This window comes from Lemur catta, chromosome 1 (assembly GCF_020740605.2).
Source record: "Lemur catta isolate mLemCat1 chromosome 1, mLemCat1.pri, whole genome shotgun sequence".
Taxonomy (NCBI): Eukaryota; Metazoa; Chordata; class Mammalia; order Primates; family Lemuridae; genus Lemur; species Lemur catta.
The window spans coordinates 101,132,743-101,148,007 of NC_059128.1; the positions used below are offsets into that span (position 1 = coordinate 101,132,743).

The 15,265-nt window shown below is 43.1% G+C and overlaps 1 protein-coding gene across 2 annotated transcripts in view; it reads left to right on the forward strand.

Moving 5' to 3' along the window:
* The window catches only part of THSD4 (thrombospondin type 1 domain containing 4), a 571,869-nt gene that overhangs the window by 516,825 nt on the left and 39,779 nt on the right, over positions 1 to 15,265 (forward strand). For both annotated transcript variants that reach the window (XM_045530986.1, XM_045530977.1), the window contains 2 exons: positions 12,486 to 12,661; positions 15,130 to 15,226. In XM_045530986.1, coding sequence (XP_045386942.1) covers positions 12,486 to 12,661; positions 15,130 to 15,226 — 273 coding nt within the window. The remainder of the gene's footprint in view (positions 1 to 12,485; positions 12,662 to 15,129; positions 15,227 to 15,265) is intronic.

Consider the following 15,265-nt stretch of genomic DNA (forward strand, 5'->3'; position numbering starts at 1 on the left):
AGCCCAAGTTTCTCAAGCCAAGGTGAGAAGTTTGGTTAAAAAGGGTTAGGTAACTGTAGTAAACTATGACTAAAATAGACTCAACCTAAGCTGCCACCAGTGCAGTCTCTCGAACTCCGTGTACTCTGGTCCCTCCCCTGGGCAGGAAAGCTCACATGGTCTCCTTGCCAAGCATTAAATTCTTCTTGTCCAGGGCTGTGTAGTGGCTACACTCTGGCTCTTAGGAACTGCCCTTGTGAACTGCCTTGGTCCTTCTTCTTGTTTCCCAACGATCTCCTAATATCCTCTGCAGGGCTCTGGTGGTTGCTGTATTGAAGTCACTGTGCCCACACGGCCCTATGCCCTCCCCTATGCTGCTACGCCTTTCAGCAGCTATTGCCTCTTGTGGATCCGTAAAGAAGACATAGTCTGATCTACAGAATCTTACATGTTATTGATGTCATGCTTCAGTGTCTCCCGTCTAGCCTGGAAGTGTACATTCTATATAGATCTATGTAAGGCTTTGTTGTTGTAATATTTCACCATCTCCTCCCATCACCATGACAACCAGGGTATCATCAGGGAGGAATCAGATGACTACTGTGAACTTTGCCACCTATTTGGAGATCAAAGTTAAATTCAGAGATTAAGTTTCTCATCCCACCCCTACCCCAGATAAATTCATATCCAAGTTCTGCCAAGATGTAAAGAGATAATTTGAGCCATCTTAAATAACAGCTTAGAAGTGACTGAAGATAATACATCAGAAGGAAAGCATTGATGTTTTAACAGGCCTCGCTAGTTAAAAGGGTTTGTAGATGAACGTGAAACCTAAAAATAATTGTGCTTGACTGTTTCAGAACCTGCAGAAACTGATCAGTCCACGTGCCTACACACCTGCTGTGGTATATCCTTGTTCTGGTGTGAAATAGGAGGGTGGACCATAGACTGAGTCAGGCAGTTTTGGGGTCAAATCTTGGCTCCGATACTAACTTATTGTGTGACTAAGGACAAAGTATTTAATCTTTCTGAACTTATTCTTCTCATCTGCAAAACCCTGTCCCACAGGAGTGTGAGATTAAGACAGTTTATATAAATGCTGCAATGGAAGCCCTGTGAGGGCAAAGACTTTTGGTGGGTGTTGGGGGTCTGTTTTGCTCACTGCTATATCCCTAGCATCTGAAACAGTGCCTATCACACAGTAGGTGCTGAACAACTGTTTGTTGAATGACTGTAAGTGCCTGGCAGGGCTGTGCAGGCATGGGGTAAGATTTAGGATGGGTTAAGACCTAAAATGGGTAAGCTTCAGAGGTGTCCGTTGCACGTGACTCATAATATTTAAAAGCAGAATTAAAGATTAAACATAGCTATTAATACAAGGATGCTCAAGTTTTGCCTTGGCATTTTCACTTATTTATATCTTCCTCAAGCTTGTATCCCATTTTTCATGTAGAAATAAGTTTTTAGGCTATTTTAGATAAGAATATGCTCACGTGAGCATTTGTGTGTGTGTGTGAGTGAGGACAAAGAACGTAGAATAGGTATCATACCCCTTATTCTTGTAATTGTTCATATCTCAAGTGGCCCATGTCTCTAGAGCAGTGTGCGTCAAACCTGAGTGGGCAACAGAATCACCAGGACGGCTTATTAAAACACAGGTCTCTGGGCCCTACTTCCAGATATTTGGGTTCAGGAGATCTGGGGTGGAACCTGAGAATTTTCATATTCCACAAGTTCTCAGATGATGATGATACTGATGGATCACACTTTGAGAACCACAGCTCTAGACCTACCCACCCCAACTGGACCCCACTATCTCTCGGTGCTCAATACCCCAAGTGCAGCTGCATGCCATGGTGGAGTTAATTCCATTCTGAGCTCGACCTTGCATTCCTTAACCCAAATGGAAATGTAATTAAAGCAGAGAAGTAAAAAATCTACTATATTCTTGGAGACTTAACTAAGTGAGTACTTCGGGGAAAGAACAAGACGACCCCTCCTAAGAGAACTGTTGAAAAGTAAAAGGACCAGGAAGCAATTATAGAGGTATAGATGAAGTAAGAGTGGCTAGATATTGGTAATTCTTGAAGCTTGGTGGTACATGAGAATTTATCATACTGCTTTTTTTACTTTTAATATGTTTAACATTTGCTATTTTAAAAAAAGTTTTTTAAAAAGTAAAATGAGATTATAGAGGAGCCTGGCAGTAGGTAGAAGTGCTATTTTCAAATTCTCAAGATGCCTAGAGACAAAGCCACTCCCTCAGTGCCTCTTGGATGTTCCCAGTAAGCCCTAGGAAGGTTAATACTTCCCTGGGAGTAGTGAGTAGCCCAGGGTTGTTCTACTGCAAGTCCAAATTTCCATGAAATCTTACGTTTTATCTTCCAAATATGATTTTGCATTCTAGTTAGTATCCATCTGGTTTCATCTAAAAATAATGTTTTAAATGATTGTCATGGGAATGTTTCCCACCTGTTCAACTTGTGGATGGACAAGCTACCATCATTAGATATGTAACTCTTATAACTCCAGAGACACAAGTGGCTCAGTCTTGGAGGAGTATCACATGCAAGAATCATAGCTTGACACTCAAATAATTAAACAGGAATTTCTTTCTGTACATTTGCTCACAAAAGACATTAAAATTGATAGAGATTGCTTAGAGTTATCATACTCAAAAAATACCAAAGTATGGGTTCATGTGTGTCTCTGCAACAAAATTCTTGTATTAAATTAGCATCTAAGTACATCCTATGTTTTTTAGATTAACTGCTTCGGCCATTACCAATTCAGTAGTGAGGAATGGACTCGTGCCACCATCTTGGAACCCTCAGAGACAGCGCCATGTTGGTTACAACTCTGGATGAGTTGTTTAGAATTTCCCTCATAATCTTGCATCTTTTCATTGGATTCAAGCTTATACTTCAAACTTCTTATGTTTAGTCACCAATTTTTATAATTTAAAAAAATTACCAAGATCCCCAGCATTGAGTGGCCTTTGAATTATACAGTACCTAGAACAGGAATGGAACTAAGTATGTGTTTATACTTAAAAAGGAAAAATTAGAGCATGTATTTAGAGCTCAGTGTGGAAGCCATTGTGTGTATGTGTGTGTGTTCATGTATCTGTGTGTTTGTGTGTGTATCTGTGCATGTCTGTCTGTAAAATCAAAGAATTTGGTTCATAGTGTAATAAAATCAAAAATGGTGGCTGCTCCATGATGTTGAGAGTCAACCTGTTTGCTTATAACCCAGTGTGCTCCCACTTTAGCCACAGGCTTGGGGCTAAGGATTTGGAATTAAGCCCTGGGTTTTTTCTCTATTTATGTTAGGTCTATTTGATACTAAAACTCTGGCTACAAATACTGGTGTTTTACTCAGTTGCAAGCCAATCTGAACACCCACCCGTCCACAGCCACCAAATGTTACGACCCTGAAGCACTCAACATAAATTGGATAATAGAGATCTGTACAAGTTCCCTAGGGCTGCCATGACAAAATACCACAAGGTGAGTGGCTTAAAACAACAGAAACTCATTCACTCCTAGTTGGGGAGATCAGAATTCTGAAATCAAGGTGTTAGCAGGGTTGGTTCCTTCCCAGGGGCTCAAAGGGAGAATCTGTCCCGTGCCTCTTTTTTAGCTCCTCGCGCTGGCTGGCAGTCCTTGGCGTTCCTGGGCTTGCGGTCACCTAACTCCACCTTTTGCCTGTGTCGTCATGTGGCATCCTCTCCCTGTGTCTCTGTGTCCGTCCAAATTGCCTCGATTTTTAATGACACCAGTCATTATTGGATTTGGGCCCGCCCTAATCCAATATGACCTTATCTTAACTTGATTCCTTCTGCAAAGTCCTATTTCTACATAAGGTCACATTTACAGGCTCTGAATGGATATGAATTCGGGGATGACACTATTGAACCCAGCATAGTATCTATGTGGCTATGGAATTACATGCACAGTTGCATAGTAGTGTTGATTTATTAATAGTTCTTTTTATTCATAGAGCACTTTTCTGTTTTATAGTGTGTGTGTGTGTGTACATGTACGTGTGTCTGTGTGTGTGTGTATTTTAATTTTTTGTTTCTGTTTGTTGTAGTCTAATGATCAGTGCTTTAAACCTCAGCTGACTGTACTGGTGAGCGATGCCAGCCCCGCTGTTATGCTGCCCAGCTGCAATACACACCTGAGGGCACAAAAACACTGCCCCGCCTGACTGCCATGACCTTCCTCCCTCCAACCAAGGAGGTCCCACCTCTTGGGGTTTCTCCCCTCGCTGTAGATACAGGATGCTTCTTTTCTGATGTGTTCCGATCACTCTTGTAGAATCCTAGAATCCCCTCATGCGGAATCCTAATATTCAACTCCATGAGGTCACCACAGATGTTCCTTAATGGGAACTGCTGGGACAGAACTGACCGGAAGACTGGGAGCCAGGAAGCTGAATTCTTTCTTTATCCTTTTCTCTCTCTCTCTTTTTTTTTTTTTTTTTTTTTTTTTTTTTTGAGATAGGATCTCACTCTGTCACCTGGGATAGAGGGCAGTGGCATCATCATAACTCATTGCAACCTTAAATTCCTGGGCTCGGTGATTGTCCTGCCTCAGCCTCCTGAGTAGCTGAGAATACAGGCGTGCACCACCACACCCGGCTAATTTTTCTATTTTTTGTACAGATGGGGTCTCACTCTTGCTCAGGCTGGTCTCAAACTCCTGGCCTCAAGCAATCCTCCTGCCTCAGCCTCCCAAAGTGTTGGGATTACAGGCCTGAGTGCCTGGCCAGAAAAGCTGAATTCTAATCCCACTTCTGATGTGGTTAATTTTCCCTGCCTGGGCCAGGAGGAGGATGCATTCCTGGTCACATGCTGATGCAGTTTGTATACATATGTGGGCTCTGATAAATATTTTGCCTCTTGCTATTGATAGGGGTTGCTGTTTTTGAAAATGAGCCTTCTTGGCTTCTGGTATTTTATAACAAACACCCAATGAGTCATCACTAAACATCAGCTCTTTGCTAACACCATAGACCATAAAAAGAAATTTTAAAAGCAATCCCCACAGGCCTAGCAGATTGGACAAGTAAACTGAGGCAGGTGTATGCCATGGAATACTATACAGCAGTTAGAAAACAATTATCTAGATGGACATTACAGCAACAAAGGCGGAGCTTAAAAACAGAGAAAAAACAGTAACATTTATGTAAATTACATATATATATCATATTTGTGTAGGTGGTACTTGTTTGGATGGGCAGGGACTGATGGTGGTGGGAATCAAGTATAAAAGGAAAAATAAAATTAAAAAACAAGAGAGGTAGACCTTATACAACAAAAGTGCCATGAGCTGAAAAGTTTGATTAATTCAGCTTTCTGATCCTGAGATTTAAAAAACCTTGTGGAACTGAGACACCGCATTTAGGATAGTTAAAAAAAAAAAATCACAACAGCAATTGATTAAGCCTCAAAGAACATAAGACATACCCACTAAAATTAGTGTTAAGAGGTTAGAAGCAGGAGCTAACAGCATGGGAGACCAAAGCAGTGAAGGGGCCACTAAATAACTAGCAACTGAACAAGACTGCCAGGATAAGGGGGTGGACATCAGCATGATTTGACAACATCTATTGAGTGTCTCTTGGTCAGGTACTAAATAAGAGCCCTGTGAAAAATCACAGTAGGATTTTTTAACAAGCTGAGGCACAAATTACCAACATTTTCCATATTTGATTGAATGAAGACAAGGGGCTGTGTGACGTGGTTGAAGATAGGGTCAAATCCCACAAGACATTGACTGTGAATCAGAGGAGGGTGGACTTTATCCTTTAGACATGGAAATTTGGGGGCAGAGACAAGAAGAAAGGGGTATTTCAGGAATATTCATTTAGGGCAGCATGCAGGGAGATCCAGGGTCAGGCTTCTGCTGTGGTCCAGGAATGAGGCCAAGAGACCCTGGATGTGAGAGGTGACTTGGCAGGAGAGGAAAGGGAGGGAGACCGATTGCAGCAGCAGCTTAAAGGAGGAGGTGCTATGCCTGCTGAATGATTGGCTAGGGAGGAAGAGAGAGGGGGAAGAGTCAAAGATGATTGCCAAGACTGGAATCTGAGTACTGGGAGAATAATTTTTCTTTAAAGGAGGGGGTTAGGAAGCAACTCATTTGAGATGAGAAAGATACCAGGTTTCTCTCTAGATTAACTGAGCTATGATGAGACCCACTGGTGGAATTAGCCTCCTAGAATTCCTTCTAAAGGGCAGACATAGTCCTTCCCTACTTGTGGCAAGGGGACAGCACAGCCTAAAGAGGAGAGTGTGGCCTGAGACGGCCACAGGTGCAGAGCTGGTGCTGTCCATGGGTGGGGAGAGGATGGTAGGTACTCGGGAACTGTTTGTGGTGTGAATGAACTTCGGATTTCAGATGCTACCCATCTTGCTGTTCAGCAGCCAGTGTTAGCTCCTGAAACCAGATCTCAGCTGTCACTATCCTGATCAAAAACATCTCATGGCTCCCCAGTGCCCACAATCAAGCCTTCACGGTCTGCCTGAGGTCTTCTCATCCAACATCATCTCCAGGGGCTCTCGCACTCCACACAACCCCCGGCACCCCAAGACTCCCCTTCTTCATGCCTCCAAGGTCATGCCCTTCCTGCCTCTGCCTTTGTCCATGCTGTTCTCTGTCCCTAGTGCCCTTTTCCCTGTCCTCTGTCTGGTGAACCGCTCCTCACCCTGCAGATCCTTGCCCAAATGCCACCCCCTCTCCGAGATCCTCAGCATCCCATGGAAATCTTACCAGCTTCCCAATGCACATGGCCTCAGCATGTGTCCGACTGCTCCAGCGGACTCAGAGCTCCCAAAGTCATGGGCTGTGTCTCACCTTTGAAGCCTCCCAATGCTTTTTTGCCCAGTTCATTTTCTTACATGAACCATAGATGGGCTTTATTTCAAAAACATTATTTAAGGCTTAAAAACACACAAACTTTATTTAAATTTATAAGTATTCAAAGGAAATTTGGAGTCAGAATAAATCAAATGTCCTAATGTTCTAAAAGAGGAGAATTAGCCATACTTACCTGTAATTTAGCAATGAAATAAGAACAAAGCCTTGGCATTTCCCTTTACTGAAACCCCTCACAACCTGAGATTATATAGTGCCAAAGAGAAAGCCAACCTTCTTTCTCTGATTTTCAGTCCAAATGTGTTACGTCACGTTTTAGGAAATCACACAGGTTCGATTATATCCAAACTCAACATGCCAAAGTGAATCTGACTGAGAAATTGCCGTGAGATGTGTGTGTGTACTTGTTTAACAGAACCATAATTTGAACATTATATCAGACCGGACCTGGTTTACCTAAGAAGAAATGTTTGCTTTGTGTTTTTTTTTAAGAGAATTTTTGTGCATTCACCACACATGTGTTTACCATTTTGGTCCGAAGGAAAGGACAGTTTTGCCATTAGGATGCTGAAACAGGAATATCCAGATGTAAGCAGGGCTCCTTGGTAGCCTGTGGACACCTTCTCAGAACGATGCTTTAAACTCATAAAATAAAACACAGAAGAGTATAAAGGAAACCCATTATATTGAAGTGCAATTATCAAAATATTTTTTAAAAACAAATTTACAATTTGCTTCTTTAACATTAAACTAGAAGATCTCCTAGAGGGTCTAATAATTATCCTAATTTCAAAATAGTGATGAGTTTTTGAATAATATTTCAAAATATGGATGACATCTGTAATGTCATATGAATACATATGTGATTTCTATTGGGACAAAGTCACATTCACAACAAAAGGAAATGCTGAATTTCAGTTGAAGGTTGGTGAATATAAAGATGGAATTCACAGACCTCTCCAAGGTGGTACAGTATGAAGTGAATAGCTGTATTCCATTTTCAGGGTACCCAGATTAGCTAACACATTCTGAGCCTCCCTTGGGTTCACGCCCATGTGTGGGCTTCGGTGGAAACTCATAGACTAGACTGGAAATGGCGAAGAACCCAGGCTCCACCCCTCCAGCTGGCCGTGTAACAGAGGCCCCTGACATCTGACCACTTCGACCTTGAGTTTCTTGCTCTACTTCCCCAACAGTTTCTAAGAACTGCTGAAACATTAAGAAGCTTGGGACGTTGTTTTTTAGGAAGAACTTACCCTTCCTTTTTCAAAGGAAGAAACAGACATGTAGATCACAGTGATCTGTTGGCTGTAAGGAAACCACCTTCTTTATTTGGTTTTGGGAACAGGTGATCTGGTCATCACCAACAATGAGCAATAAGATTGTGAGATAAAGTGCTTGAGAATCAGGGCTTGCTATTCTTATATGAACCCTGGAGAAGGGCATTATTGGTACCAATAGTTTAGGCCAAAAACATATGCCCAGCACTGACAACTAAAACCGGAATAAAACCCAAATGTCAAATGAGAGTGAAGTGTTCCTCGGAGTGACATAGCTGTGAGGTTGCCCTTCTAACCTTACGATAGCTTGACCTTCGGTGAACACCCTCTAGCAAGGGCCGTGAGCCACCTGCACCTTTTTGTGAGGTGGTTCTGGACACCACTGCGAGCCCTGGAACTACTTATAGTCGCATAAATTGTAGCTACAGCTGTTTTCAATCTGCAAGACCAGGTGGGGGCTAGTTTTGGAGCTGTTTCAGAAGCCAACCCATGGACATATGGAATCAGAACCATGCTTGCTAAAAATGTGACGTGGCTTTTTAAAAATTCTTTGCTATTGTATGGTTGAAGATTCATCCAAACCTTTAGAGGGGACATGTAAGTAATAGCAGTAAATGTTTAAAAGATTCAGGGTCCCAATTTTTTATTTCCTAGGGAGGCCTTTGAGCTTTCTCCTCTGTAGTATTTCAAATGGTTCTTTAATATACTTTTTGGTTTCCAGATAATAACCTCTTCTGCAGTCTTGCTATTAAAAGCAATAAAATCTTAGCCAGAACCTACCTCAATTCTGAGCTTTTGATGCTGTGAATGGGATTTTAAGAAGCTGTAAAAAAGGGAAAATAACTGTACCCTTCAGGAATATTTCTGCTTGTACTGTGTCCTTTATAGTAATTAAAAATGCTTAAGCTTCAAAGAAGGTTATGCACGCATATGGCAAAACAAATTTTAAATAGTTGTAAAAAGATATAGAATGGAATAGTTGTAAAAAGATATAGTATGTCTCCCTTCTCATCTCCTGTCCCAGTGTAAACCCCAGTTCCTGTGCCCAAGGAGGGCTAAGTCTTACTCTTTAAAACATTGGAACATTTGATTTATTCTGACTCCAAATCTCCTTTGAATACTTATAACTATTTGGGCACAATTTTATGACTATCCTTCTCTAAATATTTTACGTACACATTTTATGTATATGGTTTTATTTAAAACTATACACAAATAGCATCATACTAAACACACTGCTCTGCATTTTTGCTTCGTTCAAAAATGTGTACTGGAATTCTTTCCATACACACACACACACGCAGACCTATGCCATTCTTTTTAGGGCCACTTGGTATTCCATTGTGTGGATATCCCGTGTTAGCAGTCCTCTACTGATGGACATTTGTGGGGTTTTTGGTTTTTTCTATTTAAAAAAAATCTACAAAGAATATCCTTGTTACAAACACTTTTGTGTGCCTATAAAAATATATCCCTCAAGTAATTTCCTAGAAGTAGAATTCTTGGGTCAGAGTGTCTGGGCATTTAAAGTTTTAACAATGTAATCAAATTGTCCTCCAATAGGGTTGAGTCAGTTGACATTCCTAATGTTATGGGTACTTACTTGTTCACACACCTGGCAGTGCTGGCAATATTAAATTTTCTTAAACGTTTACCAATCCTGGGGGTCCAAATTACCTCATTGTGGTTTTGATTTGCATTTCTTAAATTATAAATAAAGCAGAACATCTTTTCATTTGCTTATGGAATATTTGTACTTGGTTTTCTGTAAACGGCCTGTTTATCATTCTTTGCCTTTCTTTTGAGTTGTCTGCCTTTTCCTACTATGTATATATTAAGTTCCTACTATGTGGTGAGCACCATGCCAGGCCCTCGAGCTATTACAGAGGAAACACCACTGTCTTTTCCCTTTTGGAGCTTACAGTGTGCTAGGAGACAACATTAATCAAATAATTCTCTCGATGGGTGTATTACTAACTGAGTTAAATGCCTTGAAGGAAAGGCTCTAGCATCTCTTACAGCATGGCAGGGAAGAGACAGGCCCGGACTGGGCGGCTGGGGATAGGGGCAGGGGAGAGGAGACTGCCCTGGGGAAGCTGACATCAAAACAATGAATAGGATTTCGGGCCAGGCGTGGTGGCTCACACCTGTAATGCTAGCACTTGGGGAGGCCAAGGCAGGAGGATCACTTGAGGCCAGGAGTTTAAGAGCAGCCTGAGCAACATATCAAGACACAGTATGGACCATTCTCAAGAAGTATAGTTCTTGATAAAGGATAAAGAACAGCTCCAAACCTGTTCTTCCTCAGTCTCCACCCTTGGCCTCTCTCTGCCACTCACTATGCTGAATTGATTTTATAACCTGGCCTTCTGAGTCCCACCCTGTGCTCCCCTGGCAGCCACGGCGTCTGCAGGGGAGGCCGTCTCGGGTTTAGAGGCCCTTCCACCTGCCCGTACAGCTCTGACTCTGCAGGCCTGGTGTCTGGGAAGGCCTGTTGTTTAAGAAGCACTACCGGCCGGGTGCAGTGGCTCATGCCTGTAATCCTAGCACTCTGGGAGGCCGAGGCGGAAGGATCGCTCGAGGTCAGGAGTTCGAGACCAGACTGAGCAAGAGCGAGACCCCATCTCTACTAAAAATAGAAAGAAATTATCTGGCCAACTAAAAATATATAGAGAAAAATTTAGCCGGGCATGGTGGTGCATGCCTGTAGTCCCAGCTACTCGGGAGGCTGAGGCAGGAGGATCACTTGAGCCCAGGAGTTTGAGGTTGCTGTGAGCTAGGCTGACGCCACAGCGCTCACTCTAGCCTGGGAAACAAAGTGAGACTCTGTCTCAAAAGAAAAAAAAAGAAGCACTACTGAAATAGCTTTAAGAAAAAGAGTCCTTATATTTTAGTGACACCCACCAAAAAAATTTAGGGATAAATTGGGGTCTGGGATGTGCAGAGTGAAACAGAATAAGCCACGAGTTGACAGTTGTTAAAGTGTGGTGATGAGTCTGTTCTCACTACTTTTGTTTACGTATAAGTTTTTCCACAATAAATCATAAAAAGTTAAATTTAGGAATTCTGTAAAGTGCAGGTACAAAGAGCCAGTGGCCATCACAGGGCCATTGTGTACCTGGCACTTAAAACAGGATCTTCTCTAAACCCAACCTGCCATTGGCTTGGGGTCCTCCAGGTGCCAAAGGTGGCTGAAGAAATTCTGTTCTCAGATACTGCCCTTTTCTTCTCCCTTTAATCCTAACATCTTGTTCCTTGCCCCTCCTGTCCTTTCTTATCTCCCTCCTGAGAACAGACTCCAAAGTACAGGCCTATACACTCATGGACTTGAACTTGAAGCAACAAGTCCTCATGGATTTAACAAGTTCCCTCACATCTCTGAACCACTCTCTGAAAAGTGGGGTCATAATGTCTGCTCAGCAACATTGTGAGGATTAAATGTGACTGTACATGTGGGAGTGTCTCCCACAGCTCACAGCCTCAAAGGCCCACAAGAAGTCAGGAAGGTAACAGAAATGAATGAAGCTCACCAGACATAGAAGAAAATCATGTGACCCTCTTGGTCTATGTTTAGCTTTGCCACTTTTAGTAGATACACACGTAGAGAGCATTATAAGAAAAATTCTATGAGAAAAAGAGCAATGTATGCATGACACATGAAATAAATCACCCATATTCATAAATAAATGGGTAATAAGCCAAGACTTAGCTTCAGCATTGGGGAGTAATAGGGCGTGGTAGGGACTGGGGCAAATCAGAGCATGTAGGCTCCATCCAAAAGAGGCGGTTCTCCTGAACTCCGGTCGATTGCTGCGATGGGGGAATGTGGAGCCAATGTTAATAAGTGGTTTATAAGAGAAGCTAGAATTCTAAATTTTTTATGTGAAATCTTTTAATTCTTAAATTTGGGCTCAATTATTTTTTAAAAAAAACACTCCAAAAGCCAAACTAAACCTATCTCAGGGCCAAAATCAGCTCATGGGCTGCCAACGTGCAAACTCTCACCTAGATAATGGTATATAACGTAAATTTGTTTCCCTTCCCCCTTTTTGTCTTTCTCCTCTAACTTTGTCCTTTCCCTCCCAATTTCCACATCCTTTTCTCCAAAACACCCCACCGTTCACTTCTATACAAACCCAAGTGATGGCGGGGAGTAGAGTGTGCTGAAGAAGTGATCAGGCCCAAAGGGATGGGACCTAGATGGCTAATGGTGCCCCATAGTGGATTCTAACAGAAACCTTGAGGAACGAAGAAGCCAGCAACGGTGGGGGGGGGGGTGGAGAAAGTTCAGTTTCTTGTGCACACTCTGGGCTTACTCGAGAAACTGTCTCATTTTTCTCAACAGCCTTGCGGAGTCGTTCTGGCCGCTCCATCATCAATGGGAACTGGGCAATCGATCGTCCTGGAAAATACGAGGGTGGAGGGACGATGTTCACCTACAAGCGTCCAAATGAGATTTCGAGCACTGCTGGAGAGTCCTTTTTGGCCGAAGGTCCCACCAATGAGATCTTGGATGTCTATGTGAGTTTGGATGTTTCTGGACTGTTCTATGGACTTTGTATTTTGTTGCTTCTAAAGAACACACTTAGAACAAACATGCCACCAACCTTTGCCCATGCTCAACAAAATCCTTTGAGCGCAGCCTGTTTGAGGTGCCCCTTAAACGCTTGGCGTTCATCCTTGCCATTCACCTCCGAGTGTATCTAGCTCAGAGAAACCTTAAACCCTACCAGATGCTTATTACCCTCGGAGTTTATGGACCCAGTAAAACCAATTTTACTTGTTGAACCAAATCAGAGGCAAAACAAATCCTTTATTTCATGAGCATTGGATCTCCTCCAGGCACTTTCCTCATAATACTAATTTGGCATGTTTACCTTTTATGGCAAAAGAAAGCAAATGCCCAAAGCAAGACAGGATTGCTCCTGGCTCCCAGGGCTCTCCAAACTCAAGCAAGTGATGAGGGGAGAGCAACAGAGTGTCCACATGAAACAAGAAAGCCCTGAATAACAATAGAGAGCTTTGCTATAAGAGAAGCTCCCTGCTTCACAGAAGACAGAACCTTAATTTACTTTACATGAAACTAAAATATTAAGTGGCTCAAGAGTTTAAAATGGCACTTATTTTTAGAGGAAACCACTAGAATCCAGTCTTCTTAAAAGATCAGGAAATAAAAGATAACAAGAAATAAAAGCTTGATGAAACCTGAGTGTCTCTGTAATAAATAAATAAAAACTTGAAATAATGTTAGGATAAAAGGAATGAGCTCACCCATCAATATACATATTCCTACGGTCCCCAAAGCCATGCTAATCAACATGGTATTTGCTGTGTCCGAGTTTTGGAAATATTATTAATTTCATTGTCATTAGTTCTCCACCTATAAAGTTCTACATCCTTTCCTCTTGGGCCCAGTGGACTCGAAATTACAAAGGAAGCCTCATTGTAGTTAATTATGGATATTTTTTGGACTGTCTGGTTGGTTGGTTGACTCTGGGTAAATTTCGAATGGCATCATTGGTAAAAACTCAGGTTGTTAAAGGCCTGCTGTGGGTGGTCTAGGAACGGAAGCCAACAATGATTTCATAAACAGAACGAGGTTTGCACTGGCCGAATACTCACGCCAACAGCGAGGGAGGATTTCCAGCCTCACACCCAACACAGATCATCTAAAAACGGGAGTGAGGGGATGAGGGGTAGACAGCAGGAACCTGAGGTCACACAACTGTGTCCCTTGGGGGTTCTGTGCTTACCACCATGTTCCCATAACACTGATGGTTCGGTCGGTACTGGTTTCTGGGAGTGGGGAGCCCAGCAGTTGTCACGTCTGCCTTCCTTAGGGTGATTTGTAGAACCGAGACCCATTTCACGAGGAGGGAGTGGGCGAGAGACTGTGGTATAAACACCAAGAATAGACAGGACCTACCCATGCAGGAGTGACTCAGAGATGCTGGTAGCCAGAAGGGACCTGCGAGACTGGCAGTGATTCCCACCTCCTCCTTCTCCAGATGAAGAAATTGAAAACCGTGGGGCTCAGGGACTTGCTCTAGGTTACTCGGCGGGTCAGGGGGAATAGGCGGTAGAGACAGAAATATCAAAACACAACCGTGGCTCCTCGCTTGGCTCCTATTTACACTGGAGATTCTTGTCCTACCGCTCTGTTTCCCTACTGTCCTGCTTCCCACCAGGGAAGCCCTGGGCAGGAAGGACTTTGTGCTCCAAAGCCGAGAGGGAGGAATCTATTCTGCTGCACCATGCTCATGTATATCGTGTTTTCGTCCCAGACGACAGTCAGCTGCTGACTTTCACAGCCCTAGGCAGCTTCCTGTTGCTGACCTGTTTTTGTCACCAGTTCCTGAAAAAATATGACTTATTTCCGTTATACCTGTTTTCCTGTCCCCATCTCTTTGTGGTTCCGGTGGGGTCAGGGTGGGACCCAGAGAGCCAACAGGAGGAAGAGGGCTGGGGCAGACCTTGAGCCGGGCTCGCTGGCCCAGTGAGGACTTTGAAGGACCCTACAGGATCCCAGAGTGGCTCTGCCAAGGTCTCAGCCTCCTTTGCATGACCCTGTCTCGCCACCTAGTGTTCAGACACGTTCTCCTGCAGCGCAAATGTATTCGCCTATTTTGGACATGTTGAGAGCACTGAGCGAAATCTAAGCCGTGGTATAGGGTGGTTGGGAACCAGCAGACAGATTCAGCCACCATTGTGCCATCTTCCTATTTGGAATTTATAAAATGTTAACTCCTAGCCTGGTTCTCTTCTGATTTTCTCAAAGACTAAGTTCTTCATTCTTTAAAAGCAAATGACAAAAAAAAACATCTGGATATAACGTCCCTTCATCTGTCACAGGTTCACTAACATGACTTAGATGTGAATCAACCCAGTCATTTATAGATAGTGCAACTCATGCCATTGCAACCCCAGCCGGCAGGAAAGGGGATGTGTGTGTGTGCGGAGGGCGGTAACCTTGACTTTTGTGTCGTCAGATGATACACCAGCAGCCTAACCCAGGAGTCCACTACGAGTACGTCATCATGGGGAACAATGCCATCAGCCCACAGGTGCTGCCCCACAGGAGACCAGGTAAGATCCCTTGTTCTGCTGCCAGACACTCTGGGTCAT